The sequence below is a fragment of the Onychomys torridus genome, chromosome 4 (assembly GCF_903995425.1).
Source record: "Onychomys torridus chromosome 4, mOncTor1.1, whole genome shotgun sequence".
NCBI classification, from domain to species: domain Eukaryota; kingdom Metazoa; phylum Chordata; class Mammalia; order Rodentia; family Cricetidae; genus Onychomys; species Onychomys torridus.
In genome coordinates this window covers 150159139-150177608 of record NC_050446.1, presented here as the reverse complement: position 1 = coordinate 150177608, position 18470 = coordinate 150159139, and the positions used below count along the sequence as shown (strand labels likewise).

At 46.3% G+C, this 18470-nt stretch overlaps 2 protein-coding genes across 2 annotated transcripts in view; one reads left to right on the top strand and one right to left on the bottom strand.

The window, feature by feature from the left end:
- Positions 1-4527: 4527 nt before the first annotated feature.
- The window catches only part of Bfsp1 (beaded filament structural protein 1), a 93064-nt gene continuing 79121 nt past the window's right edge, over positions 4528-18470 (bottom strand). The window contains exons 6-9 of the mRNA XM_036185349.1: positions 17606-17713; positions 8553-8773; positions 6929-7014; positions 4528-5628 (exon numbers count right to left, since the gene is read on the bottom strand). Coding sequence (XP_036041242.1) covers positions 4670-5628; positions 6929-7014; positions 8553-8773; positions 17606-17713 — 1374 coding nt within the window. The 3' untranslated portion in view covers positions 4528-4669. The remainder of the gene's footprint in view (positions 5629-6928; positions 7015-8552; positions 8774-17605; positions 17714-18470) is intronic.
- On the top strand, positions 12085-12354 carry LOC118581275 (60S ribosomal protein L37a-like). Its single transcript, XM_036183285.1, is given in 1 exon segment — positions 12085-12354. A coding segment is annotated over 1 exon segment (270 nt).

Here is an 18470-nt window from a genome sequence, read left to right as displayed (position 1 = left end):
GAGCACAGCTGGCAATGCCAGAACAAATTTGTTTTGGAGAGTCCCACCCTGATGATCCCAGAGAAGAGGGAATTGGGAACAAGAGGTATGAATTCATGAGCCAGAACACTGAGCTGTCATCATGGCTCTTGCAAGCCACCAGCACCCAGACCTTGTGTAGGGTCCATTTTGTTGAAAGTCAACAGAATGTAAACCTATCTGATTCTCTTTTGACCCACAATCTCACTAACTAGCAGTTAGTTTTAGGACCTTTGGGTTGCACAACAGAAACCAACTCTAGCTCATGAAACAAAAAAGAATGTGGAGTAAATCTCAGATGTAAAGCTAAAAGAACTTGGCCAAAACCATCCCAGCAAAGGGGTAGAGATCACAGAGAGTCTGGGAACCTGGATACAAAGCCGGAATCAGGGAGTGATTTCATGAGACCACATCCATTAACGGAAGGCTGTAGCATGTTCAGTCTTGGGTTCATTGGCCTGGTCTCAATCAGAGAGTGTCTTAAGGGTCTAGACTGGGTGATTCACTCAGGCCTAGGTCAGCGAAGGCAGAATATCTTGACTGACAGTATGACTGGGGCTGTATCCAGAGTGAGAAAAGCAGCTTGTTACAAACCCAGGTTATGGATAGCCAGTATGGCTGGGAAAGGAAGGACAGCCAATGACAATCAGCATCTGAGATTGGATTTTCCCAGAAGCCAACCCTAAGAACATGGGTCAAAAACAAGTGGCCTAGTTGAAAAGAAGCATCTATGTTGAGAAGAAAAGTGAAAAGGGAAAGAAAGGAGGACAATATAGGACAGCCAACAGGTGGGTTTCCCCCTGGGCATTGGGACCCATCATGAACCTCCTGGGCATTGGGAACTATCATGGACCTCCAAGAGATTATGTTGCATACACTTCAGTTGTCCCAGAACAGGAGAAGAGGGTTGGGGTTTTCCACTCTAAGTTCTATCCCTCCTTGGTTGAAGCTGACCCAGAGCAGAAACTCCATGAAACTCCCAGCATGCTCAGTGTATGGATCAAGCACTCTCTAACAGCCTTTGGATACCCTAAACTTGCAGCCATATTTGAGACCTTTGGGTGTAGACATGAACCAGTACCACAGGGAATGTAAACCAGGTGTGCAGAGACCAGTGAAATAGCCATGATGAGAGTCGCCTGGGATGCTTGAAGCATGACTGGGTTGGGAACTGCCATGCAGCTTCCTTGGAGAAGAGGCAATTTTGGAAGGGCCAAGAGTTAAACCAGCTCTGCAGAACAAACAAAGGCAGCAGGCAGTGGGCAGCAGGCAGTGGGCAGCGGGCAGCAGGCCCAACAAGATGAGCAAGTGAGGTTGGTTACAGGGTGTTAGACCAAGAGCTGAGTTATGCACCAAAGTGCCCACTGACACCATTTCCACTTTGCACAAATGGTCCCTGCTTTCAGGCCAAGGCAGCCTGGCAGGAAATGGTGCTTCTCAGGTCTCTGCCTCCCACCCTGACCTCTTCTCCTTCCATTATTTCCCTGAAGCACTCCTCATTTCTCCCCTCCAAACAGGCTGAGTCCATTCCTGCCCCAGGGCCTTTGTAATTCAGATCCTCTCTGCCTGGAATGCTCTTCCCTCAGATCTACACAGGATACCCCCATTTTATCACGCAGGTCACGGGTCACATTCCCCACAGGGTCTTCTCTTTACTCTTCCATCCCGAGTAGATGCCACCAGTCACTCCAGCAGCCCACCCTAATGACTTCCCTCATCACACTGTGTCTGCTTTTCCCATGTACTGTCTGCTTCTGCACCCTCTTCGTCCCCACACCAGAACAGGGTTGAGGAGCAGGGCCACATCTGGTCCCCTCCTTGTAGTCTTTACAAAGCCTGTCAGGACAGATGCCCAGTCTACTTTTCCTGGCTGATTAAATGCAATATAAAAATGGCCTTTCATTCCAAAATGATACCCCCTGCCTTTTTTTATAAGAATATTCACTGAACACACGGCCTGGACAATATAAAAAAAAAAAAAAAAAAAAAAAAAGCTCAGTGGAGAAAAGAAAGGCTTTTTGGTGGCTGTTAACGTCTAATATAATAGACACATGGGCCCAGAGTCCTGCATCCCAGGGTCCAGCCAGTGGCTCACATCATTCTCTTTTACGCTTTTAAGTTATAAATATTTCAAACTGCAGAATGGACTGGTTTCTCCATTCATCTTTTAGAAAGAACAACAAAAGCATATTTCTTTCTTGAAACCAAAGCCTCAAATGAATTCCGAACAAGACTGTTTAAGGCTCCACCTCGGGATGAAAGGTGGCTCTTCAGCCGTCTGTTGTTCCTAACAAAGCAGAGCCACGGTGGCATTTGTGACCCTGGCAGTTTTCTCACACAGTGTGTGGCTGTCTTGCCAGGTGCCTGTTCCCCCTTTTTAGGCCAACACAACAACCCACTTCAGCACATTTACTTAGTCCCTCGTGTATTCTGGAGCATCCATGTCAAGAAACAACTTTCTAATCACTGTTAAAACCTATTCCTAGACTGTTAGTAGATAGAATACTGGATACATACAGACAGCTTAGAAATTTCTGTGAGCTAAGGGTATAGTTAATGAGGTATAAGGTCCTGGGTTCAACCCCCAGCCATACACACACACTTTTTGTAAACCTCCATGGCTGATAGAACTTCTAGTTTATAGAATTTGGCATTGTGTGTGTGTGTGTGTGTTCATGTGTGTACAGTTGCATATATGTGTGCTAGGGTGTGTATGTAGAGACCAGAGGACAATGTTGTTTTTCAGGTACTGTCTACCTTGTTTTTAGAAAGGGCCTCTCACTGGATTAGAGTTTACCAATCAAGCTAGCCTAGCTGGCCAGCAAGTCCTAGGGATCCACTTGTGTCTGCCTCCCCAGCGTGTGCATGCCTGGCTTTCTATGTAGTCTCTGGGTAATTGAACTGAAGCTATGCTTGCAAAACTGAGTCATCCTTGCAGCCTCACCCACCATGCAAACATCTGAATGTAGAAAGTTTCCTTGGAATATGACACAGGAAGAACCAGGTGGGAAGTGGAAAGGGAGTCACAAAGTCAAGGCTGCCAATGGGAAGGGTGCTCCTCTATCTGTTTCCAGGCAGGGCTAGCAGAGCTGAATTCCACTGGGCAACTTTAGGGGAGAGAACAGAGCCCATGCCTGAGTCAGCCCAGCCCTGCTGGTGTTGACTCACCCACTGCTGTCAGTCAGTGGGAGGTGGCTACTCCAAGGGTTCACTTTGGAGGCCAAGATGTCCTCAGGAAAAGGGGTCTACATGGCGTTTGGAAGTCAGTCACAGAAACACATGGAAATGTCAAGGGTGGAGAAGATCCGAGCAGAGCAATTATGCTGCCTGCCACAGTGTATGCACCAAGTGTTCCTTTGTGTAAGATGCCTAAAACTTTTTCACCCAGGAAGTACAGTTTTCAATCAAGTTTCCAAAAGCAAACTTGCATGCTACTTGTAAATGCTGGTGTAGAAGTTAGTGAGCCCAGGCTAAGGGAGCAGTTGTGCAAGCCTGAGGACCTGAGTTCAGATGCACAGCCCCATGTACAAAGCTGGGCACAGGGGCGCACTCCTGTAATCCCAGTGCTGGGAAGGAGTGTGGGGGTGATGCCACCTGACTTCTGGAGCTCACTGGCCAGGCAGTCTAGCCAGGTGGTGAGAGGGTTCAATGAGAGACCCTGTCTCCAGAACACTGAAGAGATGCAATTGAAGAGGTCAGCCGCTTTCTACTCTACCCCCATACATGCATGTACACCAATACAAATGTATACAAACATGCATACACACATGTAAGAAACTAGTGAAGTAGTCCAACAGGCACTTATAGACTAAATACACACACACACACACACACACACACACACACACACACACACACACATATTTACTATTTACTTCAGGACCAGCTTTTGAGGGACTCCAAACTTATAATTTCTCATCAATTCATGTCTAACAAAACCCTCAGCCATACAAGCAAACACTTGTGCTAGGAAAGGAATGAATGACCCATTGTCATCAACTAGCTTTGTTTTCCATGTGAAACCCAGACACCATTTGAGATCTTAATGGATCTATCTGCAGCATGCTGAGTCCAGTCCAGGGGACCACAACTCTAATCCCCACACTTAGGAGGCTGAGGCAGGAGGATCAAAAGCTGAAGCACAGACTGTGTCGCACAGACCCTGTCTCAAAAACAAACAATAATGAAGCATGCCAAAGAGCATGTCCCTTCCTAACAGAGGGTGTGGTGGTGACCATTAAGAGATCATCCTGGGGGCTGGAGAGATGGCTCAGTGGTTAAGAGCACTGACTATTCTGCCAGAGGACCCAGGTTCAATTCACAGCACCCACATGGCAGCTCACAACTGTCTGTCACTCTAGTTTCATAGAATCCAATGCTCTCATGCAGACGCACATGCAGGTAAAACACCAATGCAAATAAAATAAAAATAAATATTTAGAAAAAGAGAGAGCGCATCCTTGTTCTCAGCATGGCTGACCCAAGGCCCTATTAATTAGACAAGGGATATGGTGCAAGCAAAATAAAAGCATTTTAATGAAGGTCATTGGCAATGCCAGACAGGTCAACTATGATCTAATCCAAACAGGAACCCATCTTGAGGCACTTCTACACTGGTCCCAGACACTTCCTTCCTTCAAGCCCTGGCATTTTAAGAGCCCTTCTCTCCCAGTTTCTTGTCGGCCTTTGTCTTCCCAATCACAGTCTCCACAATTACAGAGGTTTCTTCATATGTCTGAATACTCTCTGTTGAAATCTTCTCAATAGATTCCACCACCTCTACCTTCTTAAAAGCTAAAGCCTTTGGAGGGCTTTTTGCTGGCAGGCTACTGCTCTTACTATTGGGCCCCTCTGGTCCATCCTGATTAGACCCAGACATTTGTGAATGGGACGTAGATGGTCCATCAGGACCAGGTATGATCACGGGACAGGGTCCCCTGGGCCCCTCATCTTCCTTCTGGCCATAATCATCTTTTCCTTCCAGGTCTTTTGGTTCCTTGACCCCTATCCCATTTGTACCTGTAACCTGCTGATGGTCTGAATGGTCACCTGCCCTGCCCTGGGCAGCCCCCTGTCCATTCTCCACAGATGGCACGGGCTGCCCAGGAGAGGGCTCCACGTGGCCATCATGATACATAGAGTCTTCCTCAATGGAAACCACCACCCCACCTCTAGCTGGGATGGAGGAGGAGCAGAACTCAGGGTCTACAAAACTGGCATCCCCTGTGACCAGTATATGCCGTCCTTTGGTGAAGAGGTCAGCGGGAGGCTCTGGCACTGGCTCTTTGGGGCCACTCACTCTCTCTTTGATCACTTTACACAGCTTCCCGAAGGCTTTGCTTATCTGGCCCCCATCTGGTACATCCTCGGGACCCCCTTCTTGTGTTGGACTTACTTCATGTCCACCCCTCGGTCCTAGCTGAGAATCACTGTCTGCTTGAAGCTCCACCTGCGCTGGGTTTGGCTCTTGCAGAGTTTTTAATTGTGCATCTTCCAGAGTTTCGTCCACTTTGTCTTGAGCTATAATCTCCTTCCTTTTCGGAAGGCTCTTGGGGAGGACCTTTGGTCTTGGTTTAGCAGCTGTGATCTCCTGCACAGCCCTGGTGAGATCTAATAAAAAGCACACAGGCAGTAAGCCAACACATGTGTCAATGAGAGGGAATGACAACATTCACTGAAACCACGACAGCCGTCCTGAAGGAGTGTCCAGCCGTAGGCTGAACCAAAAACGACGGGGAAAGAGCCGTGCATCTCTCAGCCATGTTGAGGTCCCAGCTCAACCAGTTGGGAAACTTGGTATGAGTCATATGATCCCTCTGAATTTCCCCAAAGGGAAGCAAAGGTGCCACTTTTCCTGGCACCTACTGTTCACCCTCAGCTGGAATAACACACAGGGACACCAAGCCGGAACAACTCCCAGCCTCCGTTCCATCCCCCTCCTGGACTTACAGCAGGGTACCTGGACCCAGAGTACACAGTGGGAACTCACTCCACACAGCCAACTCACTAACTCTCTCAAAAGAAGCTCATGGCAAGGCTGCTGGGCCTATGTCAGGTTCAGGTGGCTTTGGGCTTGGAGACAGCATCTACCTACAGTGTCCCAACAACCTAATTGTGAAGAACCCTTGATTGCCATTCCCTTCATTTGAGGCTGAGGGAGGAATCAATGCTATCAAATTCAAAAACAGATACACATCTGCATCTCTTCTGCAGTGAATGTCTCATGCTGAGGCTGGCATTCCTGGGGCGGGTATCCCCCATGAACTTTTCTCTTTATAACTTCTTGGCTCAGTTACATATTCTATTCAAGGGAGCATATCGAAGAGAAAGGGGAGGCACTCTCCCTCACAGGAAAGCCATTTCTGGACTCAGGAGGTAGCTCAGTCTATAAAATACTTGTTGCACATGCATAAGGACCTGAGTTCGATTCCCAGAACCCATGAGAGGAGATAAAAGAGGTGGGGGTGATCCAGTGCTAGGAGACAGGCAGGAGAATGAGGGGTCGGCAGATGGTTTAATAGGCAAGTTCCAGGCCAATAAGAGACAATGTCTAAATAAACAAAGGTAGTGTGTGCCATTAATTCCAGCACTCAGAAGGCAGAGGCAAGCAGATCTCCATAGAGTTTGATGCCAACCTGGTCTACATTGCAAGTTCCAGGTCAGCCAGAGCTACATAGTGAGCTATGTATGTTACAAAAACAAGCAAAACAAAGTGATACAAAAGAGAATGAATGTCACCTAAGGAAACACATACACGGCCATGTACACCTGCACACACAGAATTTCCAGATAGGTTGGAAGGAAGCATGAATGGCAAGCAGGACGAAAATCACTTGCTTTTGCCCAAACAGAAGAAGAAAGCAGAAGAAGCCATGGTTGGAAAGAGGAGGCCAGGCTTGAGGAGCGTTACCTTTCACGCTGGATCCAAGGCTGAGAGAGGCCCCATGGCTCGGGCCGATCAGCGAGATGGGAGTCTCCATGAAAGCAGAGCTCAACCTGGCAGGAAGAACCAGAAAGAATGTGGCGCCATCTTTAAGTCATCAAAACAAACAGAGTGAGGGACAAAATGAAGTTTTGAATCCTGAGCAAAAGTGGAAAAATGTAAAGAGAGAGAAAGAGAGGAGAATGAAAAGAGAGAGAGAGAGAGAGAGAGAGAGATTTCTCTAGATGAAAGTGTGTGTGAATTGAACATCACAAACTGTTAACCACATAGACATTTACACACTGGCCAAGGACACCGAAGATGTTCTCATTTCTATAAGCTCAAGTCATAAACTATGAAAGGGTCAAGGGCACTGTACAGTGACTACATAGAATCTAAAGCACCATTTCTTCATCAGATGGAGTCTGTGGGCTTTCATTTTTCAATTAAAGAATAGCCAATGCAGGCTGAGCTATTTAGGGCCAACAAGATATTCTATATAGAACACACAATATACAGGATATATATATATTTAGGACAGTGTATCACATATATATAGTATATGTGATAGATAGGCCATAATATATAGACTATAGGACCAAAAGTAATAGCTAGGATAAATAATACCTAACATTTTTAAGTAACATATAATATGCAAATATAAAACTGTTTTAAGAAATTGGGGGAAGATGTAAGAAATTACTGGATCTAGGTAGAGTGCTCAGTAGTTGCTTATTCCATACTGTAACACTTTTATCTTTTTTTTAATCTACTTCAAAATTGATATTAACAATGTAACCAAAGGAGTACACCATTGGCTTTTGGGGATGCCCTTTCCCTAACACAAAACTATGAAAAGGACACTAAGTGCAATTCTCCAGTTCTTTTCACAGGTGTGCTAAAGCATTCACAGAAACGCAAGAGTAACATCGAGCGACCCCAGGACATCTGGCTCTTGCTCAAGAGAGATAAACAAAAGCTTGCTTTTCCTGCCCGGCGTCTGTGCCCGGCGTCTGTGCCCGGCACACACAGCCAACGGAAGCAGGAGGGGCTGTGCTGCAAGGCGCTTGGAAGATGACTTCTAGTCTCATTCAATCTAAATCCAAACACATTGGAAGGACTGATGGTGAAGAGCCACAGCTCAATGCCTGACCTGTTCTCTGGAGCTTATCTACAGATGGCTGTCAGCAGCGCCTAGATAGAGAGAGAGGAACTCTCCAGCAGTGAGTGGGGTTATCACAATTCTGTTATGGAGGAGACCTGCACTGGTCCTCCCAGACAGTAATCACAAGGGTAGCAGTTATCAGCAATAGCAGCAGCTCTAACCCCTTCTCAGTGCCATGCAGCAGAGGAGGCACAAACCCTTGATCTCACCCATTAAATCATTAGCTCCCAGAGACACAAAGCAGCCCCCTAAATGTGGCTGTTTCTGGTCAACCTACTCAAAATATCAGGCATCCCTGCCACCATCCCCATTCATCTTCAAGTCAGGGGTGTTTGAGTTTCCTTGCCCGCCACATCACCAGCCCCCCCAACTGTGCACGCCACAAAAATCTGTAGATCAAGAATGTAGACAGGCCAGGGAGCCAGGCACACAGATACATGAGCATACCTGTTGCCTTCGATCTCAATGATCCGATGATATCGGTCTAGCTCATTCCTCAGGGTCTGCTGGGCCACAGCCAGCTGCCTGCAGTCATAAGACGACCTCTCCAGAGACCGCTCGGCCTCCTCTATCTCCTTCCGTAGGTTTTCGATCTGTTCATTATAAAGCTGTATCTCGTCATCATAACACTCATGAGCATGTTTAATGGCTTGTTCGAGGGCCGTTGTCTGTAGGCAAACACAAACTGCATGAAACTCATCACATCTTCTCCCCAAGACAGATAAACGTTAGCGTGGGGGCTAGCAAGATGGCTCAGTGAGTAAGCAAAAAGGACCTGAGTTCGGATCTCCAGCATCCATGCAAAAGCCAGGCATAGCCCCACATGCTAGTAAGCTCAATGTCAGAGGATAAGACACAGGAAGATCCTAGGAGCTTGCTGGCTAGCCAGCCTACCTGAAGCGGTTAGTTTCAGGGTCAGTGGGAGACCTTGTCTCAAAGAAGAAGATCAAGGGAGGTAGAGAAAGATACTTGACATCCTTTCCTGGCTTCTCTGTGCATGCCCACAGGCACATGCATCACACACACACACACACACACACACACACACACACACACACCCTACAAATGTAAATTATGTTTTTAAAGATGCAGTGGGAATACCAGAGAAGGTCATTTTACATTACTTTCAAGAGCTTCTGGGAGTGTGAACAGCCTTTTAGTGATAAACTTACTATATGCAATAAGACTCTTAAAAATCTCATCTCAAGAAGAAAAATATTTGGCATACATGGGCCTTAAAAAAAAAAATGAAACACGACTCCTGCTTCTACCAAGAGCAACACTCCTCACACTGCTCCATGTGTCAGAGCTGCCAGGCATGGGCAGACAGGGATTCAGACTCTAGGGGTGGAGCTAACAAACTACATCTTTAACTGGCTCCCATGGGATGCTCACAGTCACGGTTCATGGACCATGCTTGACATTGCAGAGGGCTAGACAGACATCTATATCCAACTCCAGGCTTGTGCACTTCAAGGTGCTCCCTGCATCCAAGCGTAAGTGTGCACCCTGGACAGCCTGGTGACAATCATTGCCAAGACAACTGGATTCTCCCATCAGGGGTAATATTTGGAAACTTAGCTTAGAAAGGTGTCTGGGAAAATATCCATTGCATCAGAAGGGTGGATTGGATAAGGGAGCAGGTACATGGATTGAACCATTTTCTGAATATGTATGTGTGGCTCAGGAAGGATATTTGTATGTATGTATATCATATATGGTGTTATGAGGCATGTGTATGTGTGGTGTGAAGATGTTTGATATGTGTGTGGTGTACTGTGTGTGACATTTGTATGTGTGTATGGGTGTATGTGTGAGGAGTATGTACATGTGTCTATATGTATGTGTTGTGTGTGTGATGTATGTGAGTGTATAGTGTGTGATGTGTGTAATATGTGTGGTGTGTGTATGGTATGTGTGATGTGTGTATTGTAGGGGGGTATGTATGTTGTATGTGTATATGTGGGGGGGGAGTATGGGGGGTCATGTATGTACTGAGTATGTGGCTGTGTGGACCCATGGACATATGCTGAGGCAAAAAACAGAATGGCAGGTGTCTTCCCCCATCACTCTCTACCTTATTACCTTGAAAAATGTCTCACTAAACCAGAAGCTCATCATTTGGTGAGGCAGCTGGCTAGCAAGCTCTTGAGACCTGCCTGCCTCCACCCTGCAATATAGAGAGCGTGGAACCAGAACTGAAGCCGACTCAGGAGAGCCCATCATGTGCCTTCTCCCCTGGGACATCAGAGAGGAATATCTCCAAAACAGTGAAGTGGAGGCAGGCTCCAGACTACTACAAGGACATGTCGGTGGGGGCCTGGGGCTGCCATGCTGAAGCATTGACCTTTTGGAATGTACATGGAGAAGCTGAGAGAGACCTGTCTTCAGACAGAGAAACGAAACCAATGAGGGAAGATAAGCAGAGATATAGGAGCCTGTCCCACAAGAAGAGAAAGGAGGGAGATGGGGAGCCGGCACCTTGGATCCTGGTTCCTAGTTCCTGCTGCATACCTGCTCTCATATTTCATAAGCTTCCTGTTACAACCAGTTCCTTGGGGAAGGGCAGAGAGACTTCTTTGGGTATGGCTTCCCTGTCTAGAGTGGGAATCCTGGTTTGTAAGAAAGTTCTTAGCATAGTAATGGATCAGCTCACCAAGTTCATTACAGCCTCATCAGGGAAGAGCTGCTTTTATGCCCTTTGCTACAGATGTGGAAACTGAGGCATACCAGTGAAGTGAATTTCCCATCAACACTACAGCAAGATGCAAACCCAACAGGGTAGGGTGTGAGGTATGTCCTGAAACTGGTCTCCCTATTCTATTCTCCTCCAGGCTACAGATGAGCAGGGGGCAGCAGGTGTGCACAGAAAGAGAGAGAAAGTGTGTTTCCTGTCCAGGGCCCTGGTACATTGTGGCCATCTGTCACCAGCCACACCAGCTGTCCTCACAGAATACACACTGGACTCAGTGTGACCACATGCAGAGATTTCCTTTAGAAGTCTCTGTGTTTTCATTTAGAAAATTTCTAAACTATAAGCCCCAGAGCAAAGGGTTGTCACAAGAATGAAGTTAGAGACTTGGAAAATCCTCCACAGTCTCCTACCCTATAAAATAAGTATGATCTCTCTTTATAATTTATGATTTGATGGTGTGCTATTTTTGTTTTGTTGGTGGATAGTTTGCTGGTTGGTTGTTCATTTGAAGAAGTATACATGTTTTAGAGGCTATGTCCTCAGGTGGCATGACGTCCATGCCATGTGTCTAAGCCACCTTCCAGTCTTAACAGGCAGCTAATACTCCACAGGATTCTTCCGACTCCTACATCCAGCTTCCCTGGTGTCCAGGGATGTGACATCTGTTTATAAATCTAGACTTCTGTCTATACCAATGTGGCTTTTATAACTCAATAACATAAACAATGCATCAGAATGGCTGTGGCTAAGGGGAGCCGCTTAGCTTGCACATCTCTGCACTATGTTGGGAACAGTCATCACTAATTGCGCTATCAGGGAATGAGACCCAGAATCAGGCAGGTGATTCGATGTCTGGCACGGAATGACCAGCTGCACCTCAAACACCTGTCCCTGGCACTGAAAAAGGAAAGAGATTGCCGGAAAGAAATTATTCCTAAAAGGCAGGTGCCACGGGAGGAGTCAGAAGAAAGGAGGAGTGGCCAGGGTTACCTGGAGGGGCACATCAAAGGCCCAGAGAGAGGGGCGGGTGGAAAGCAGGAGCCACAAGGAAGCCTGTGCTTTACACTGGGAGTGAGGTGAATGCTTTTTCTGCTTGGAGCATTAGATGGTCTCTATCTCTTTCTATCTCTTCATAGAGCAGCACAGGGCAGCAGCAGCCCATGCAGGAGCAGACAACATGCCCCATCTGCACAGTGAACTCCCGCCTCCGCCCTCTTAGGACCGGAATGTCCTTGGGTGTAAGACCTTTATTTAAAAGGAGGATCAACCCTAGATCATGATGTCATGGCTTACTGCACCAAGAAGGTCACAATTGTTGGTAAATGAGGGGCCAGCTCTGGTGCCTCCCTCTAGAAAAGGGTGAAGAAAATTGAAGTCAGGCAGCACACCAAGTACACATGTTCCTTCTGCAACAAAACCAAGATGAAGAGATGGGCCACAGGCATCTGGCACTGTGGGAAAACAATGACGGGCAGGGCCTGGGCCTACACCACCACTTCAGCTGTCAGAGTCAAGTCAGCCATCAGAGGACAGAGGGAACCTAAAGACCCATAGCAGCATAACTATTTGAGACATCTAACAATAAATGGGCTAATGTGTGTAATAATGATATTAATAATACAGCCAGTGAGATGGCTTTGTGGGTAAATGTGCTTGTTACCAAGCCTGACAACCTGAGTTTGAGCCCCAGGACCCATATGATAAAAGACAATCAGCCAAGCAGCAGTGGCGCATGCCTTTAATCCCAGCACTTCGGAGGCAGAGCCAGGTGAATCTCTGTGAGTTTAAGGCCAGCCTGGTCTACAGAGTGAGATCCAGGACAGGCACCAAAACTACACAAAGAAACGCTGTCTCGAAAAAAAAAAAAAAAAGAAAGGAAGGAAGGAAGGAAGGAAGAAAATCAACTTCTGAGAGTTGTCCTTTGAATTCCACACATGCATTAATACACACACACACGCACACGCACACGCACACGCACGCACACACGCATGCACAAAACCAGCAAATAAATGTGGTGTTTCATTTCATTTTGTTGGGAAGAGCAGAAACCTATGTTCTGCACTGACAAATCTCACCACTAGATGGTGATGAGAACCTTGATGAAAACAGAGGCCTGGGTGTGTCCCACTTGGCAATCATTAAAACTGTTTTCAGGTCCCCTCAAGACACTGAAATGCCTGTCATTCCTCCTCCGCCTGGAAGAACTGACATCTCCCGGGACTTGGGCATCTTGAAGGAAGGGTCTCCCCAGCTCCGATCTCAGGCTCTGTTCTTTGATGCTGGCTCTCGAGTCTCTCAAATGCCTGTGGAGTCGACTGGAGGACTTGTTAAAACAGGGATTGCCAGGCCATGGCTGGTCTGGATGTACTCATGAGTTTGCATTTCTGACAAGTTCCCAGATACTACTGATGCTGCTGGGCCAGGGACCTTACCCTGAACACCCCAACTGTGGAACATTCTGGAAGCATCAAAAACCCTAACCAGAGATAGAAATATCTGCCGCAGCTCTGCCAAATACCCTGTCCCCAGTCCTAGCCTTGGCTTGGCTAAAAGGCTATGCAACCAAATATCCCTTAGAGGTCAGCTACTCACTGTGGAAGTACAAAAACTCTTAAATTAGCAAAACTCACAGTGACCATTTTTAATGACACTGTAGAGGGCACAAGCCTGGAACTCACAAGATCAGTCACAGAATGTTCTGATCTACCCCACCCCATCTCCCACACCCAGCACACCCCTCACACCTCCAGTGACTCATATTTATGCCCTCAAATCATGGCTCCTGAACCAGGACCATCAACATCACCTGAAACTTGCAAATTCATGATACACACCCACCTGGTATCTATCAGATAAGCTCATGGTCTCTGTGAACTTTGTCCCCTACGGTTAAACCATGAATGTGCTACATGGCAACAGACTTTGTCAGTGTTAGGTTCTTAATTAATCTTTCTTAAAAAGTAAGGTATTTAAATTAGTCCTAACCACATAAGCCCATACAAGAGGAAGGAGCCAGATTAGGGAAGTTGGAGCCAGAGGATCAGACACTGGAGGACTTTGTGCACAGCTGCTGGCTTTGAAGATGGCACAGCCTGGGGCCAAGAAATGCACAGCCTCTATGACCAAACCAGCAAAGAAACGGGGTCCTCCCTACTGCAGCCTGGCAGGAGTGACGTCTACCAACAACATGAACAATGAGCCACATTGGAAGCAAGTTCTCCCATGAGATCCTCCAGCTGGGACCCAGGTGCACCCATTCCTTTACTTCATCCTGGGAGACCCTCTCCGCCTGCCTTCCAGAACAGTGAGAACAACCTCAAGAGTCCCTTCATGCACCTGGGTTGTGGCAACATGTGAAGGCAGCAAACCTGGGTTTCAGTAGACCCACAGCTGTATTCTGATACTGAATACAGTCAGCCTTTGTGTCCGAGGAGTTCACATCCACGGACTTGACCAAGTGGAGATTGAAAATATTTTAGTTGTGTCTCTGCTGAATATATACAGCCATTTTTTGTCGTTATTCCCTAAATAACAAAAGATAAAACTACTTATACCCCCTCACACTATATTGGGTGTTGTAAGTTTCTAGAGTTAAGTTTAAGCACATGGGAGAATTGCACAGGTTGTAAACAAATACTAAAACACTTCAGAGACCTGAGCATGCATGAATTCAGGATCTGTGGGGATGTGAAGATTAATCCCCTTGGATACCGACAAGCGAATATACAAGCACTTGCAGACTGTCTCAGGCCTGTGATGGTCCACTTTACTGCAATGTGAAAGCAGTGTGAGAGGTCATGCTTCTCGGTTTGTACTTTGCCCTCTTGCAGAGAGTGTGGTGACAGCAAGCCAGAGCTGAGTCACTAGAGAGGACCCAGCAGACATCTCTAGGGTGCTGTGCTCTTAGGTCAGGATATGCAATAGATAGGTGGGACATAGGAAACCCATTTTCACCTCAGGCTATTTAGACTCACGATGGAGTCATCAAAACTTGACCCCTCAAGTCAAGGATAGGTGTATAACACATGGAATTATTTGGTAATTTTTGACAACTATCTTCACATAATTGGCTTGCTTTTAACCATTAATATATGTATTAATTTTCTGAGTAGGGTCCACAAGCCTCACCAGACTACCAAAGCCCATGGGGAGGGAAGAGGACCTAAATAAGAATGTGAGAGCCTGTCTTACAAAGAGATAAACCTGTGAGTCTCAGTAGTGGCAGAAGGTGAGAACAGGGCATTATCTGGGAGTTCTACCTCACGTTCAAGAAACCAGGCTAATCCTGTTATTTCAGATCCAATGAATTGCAACTAACAGTTTGGAACAATGGGTTTCTGGGGTCATGATAGGCCCACACCCGCTTCCTGAGTCATACATACCACACATATACAATGCATTTATTCCACATGCATGTACATATACCCTACATAGATACATCACACACTCCACATACATATCACATTTTTATAGTCAACAAAAACATTATATGTACACAAAGAAAGAAAAACATTCTTTTTGCCCCAGAACTAGGATTTTCCATACCAGGCTAGGCTTTTCATCTTGTTCGTATCTAGAGATGTGGTTTTCAACTCTGTCACCCTGACCATGGAAAGTGACATAGTTCACACCATAAGACATATCACACGTGTGTATTGGAGCAAATGCATATGTAGTCAAATACATACAGATATATTTAAGACAACGGTTACCCCAAACTCTACACTTTCAACCCCCATACATTCTGTTTCTTCTTAGTCTCACTTCCATGCTGGTGCTTTCTTCCTTCTTTATACCAGTCAATTTTACTGAATTCATTTTATGCCCAACGAGTTGCAACTAACAGTTTGAAAACCACAGTCTCCAGAACTATGATTGAACCTATACCCACTTCCTCAGTCACATGTAAAGCACACACAATACACACATCCCACATGCATGTACATATGCCATACATATGTGTGTGTGTGTGTGTGTGTGTATATATATATATATATATATCACTTCATAAAAAAAGCACATGCCACACATATACCTGACATCTCACATACACATATATACAGACATCAAACACCATGCCACATGAACACACCACATACACCCTTCACTACACTCATATGCAATATACATACCACACACACTTTACAATATACTCTACACACTTACACAGCAAATACATTCACATCACACATACTCACACATTACACACAGACCCTATATACACATATACCACACATAGCATATATACATCCCACACATACCCACACACAATACACCTGTTCTCTACATAAACATTTCTTTGTCTCTCCCTTCTCTCCTCCCCTTTCTCTCCTCCCCTTTCTCTCCTCCTTTCGGGTCCTCAGAGGAAATCACAGTCACCAAGAAGTATCTAGTCCCTGAGCAGTGGTTATGTCCTGCGAAGAATGTATTTTAGGTCATGACTCAATTTCTCCCCTGTGATCTTCAGCTCAGAGACCACCACTGTCCCTGGCTGCTTTCCAGTGGCCCGTGGAAATGCTGTGCAGTGAGAGCTTTGTGAGAAGCCCAGCAGGAATGGGAAACAGGATGTTGGAGACTGAGATACAATGGGAATCCAGGAAACGTTTTCCATTTTTCCTGATGCCATGAGCAGAAAGGCAGGGCCTGAGTGACATGTCAATCCAGATGTCCCAGGTTTTACAGTCAGAATTTTGATCTTATTCTTTTTTGTCCCTTGGGTGTACTTGCCTACTAAATGTTAATTGATTGGTTTGAGACATGTGGTTCCCCCCTTCCTCCCCAGCAGGAAGTGCAGCATTTAAACCCGACATTCCCCATCACTGTGCCCATCTGCATGGAAACAAGAAAGAAGTATGAAGGAATCAAGACTGTGAACCATAAAAGCCACAACTAAAAAGAAACAGACATGTGAGCCTCATGCTAGCAGATAGCTAATGAGAGGCAAACACTGGTACAACCCACCCCCATACCACCCCATGGGCATTCCTCTTGAAACATCACCAATTTCAAAGGAGAGACCATCTGGAGAGAAGAAAGGAATGCCCAGATTTGAGTGACTGTGGAATTAAAACCCTCATACGTGTCTGTGTCTAATAGGCTTGGCATAGGCAAAGCGATCCCCATGAAATGGGTTATTGCCCTTGGTAGGGAAGGGTATGATGTGATGGAAACAAGAGGGGAACTACTGTGAGACTAGGTGTCCATATGTCTCTCTCTCTCTCTCCATTTTCCCAGGACTCTCCTTAGCTAAGCGCTAAAACATGCATCCTGGGAAGTTTCAGCCCAGGGCAAAGCAAAGCGTTTGGTCACCTGCTCAGAATGTGACAGTGAGGGCACACAGATGCTGTGGGATATCTTTCTGTTGGCTGTGAATATGTGTTGCTCCCACTGGCTAATAAATAAAGCTGTCTTGGCCTATGGCAAGGCAGTTTCGAGGCAGGCGAGAAATCCAAGGAGAAAGGAGAGGAAGGGGAGACTCAGCCGCTGCCCAAGGAACAGCAAGATGTCAGCAGACCAGTAACACTGTGGCCACGTGGCAACATACAGATTAATAGAAATGGGTTAAATTATAAGAGCTCTAGCTAGCAGGAAGCTTGAGCCATAGGCCATACAGTTTGTAAGAAATATAAATCTGAGTGATTATTTATAAGTGGCCGCAGGATGGGGGGGGGGCAGACTGGACTGGAGAAACCTGGCTACACCTAGGTGTGTTGAGTCTGTAACAATCGAAGAAATGGATACCTATGCCTGCATGTTCCGTTTCAATAAAATGTGTAGAAGATCCTTATGAGGATGTGGAGCATACCTGGGCCTGCAGCTCAGCTTTCTGTGCCTGCAGATGGGTGAGCGCCTCCTTGCCCTCTTCCAATTGGCTCTGCAGGGCAGCCACTTCCCGTTCTGTCAGCAGCTTTTCCTGCATGAGGAGCTCAGGTTCAGATTCATACGAGAAGAAATGCAAAGATGAAAAGGGCAGAGTTGGGCTCCTTCTTTGTATCCCCCAAGTCCACGTGCCAATGCCCAATTTGACAAGGCATTAGTGAGTGGGAACCTTTGGAAGGTGATTAGGGTCAGATGAAGTCACAAATGTGGAATGTACCTCAAATTGCTAAATGGTCTTACAATAATAATAATAATAAAATGGAGCCAGATATTGGGGCAAATACTGAAAGATCAGAGAGACAAAGGAACAAGCCACTGTCACGTCTCGCCTCCCCAACTCCACAAATCCTCTGACTGAATGCTCTGAGTCCTCAGCCGAAACCTCTCCAGCCAAAAAGCTTCAGCTAGAAAGGTTTTAGTTCCTGTTTCCTCACACCTTATACACCTTTCTCTGCCCAACCATCACTTTCTTCCTAGTGCTGGGATTAATGGCGTGTGTGCATCCCAAATACTGTTAGCAAAGGCATGAGATCTCAAGTGCTGGGATTAAAGGTGTGTGCCACCACTGCCTGGCTCTGTTTCTTCCCTGGACTGAGTCAACCTCATGTAGTCCAGGGTGGCTTTGAACTCACAGAGTTCCGGTTGGATCTCTGCCTCCTGAGTGCTAGGATTAAAGATGTGTGCCATCACTGCCTGGCCTCTATGTGCCTTGTTCTATTCTCTGATCTTCAGGCAAAGTGTATTAGAGGACACAATATATCACCACAGTGGATCTCCATTAGGAGCTAGTA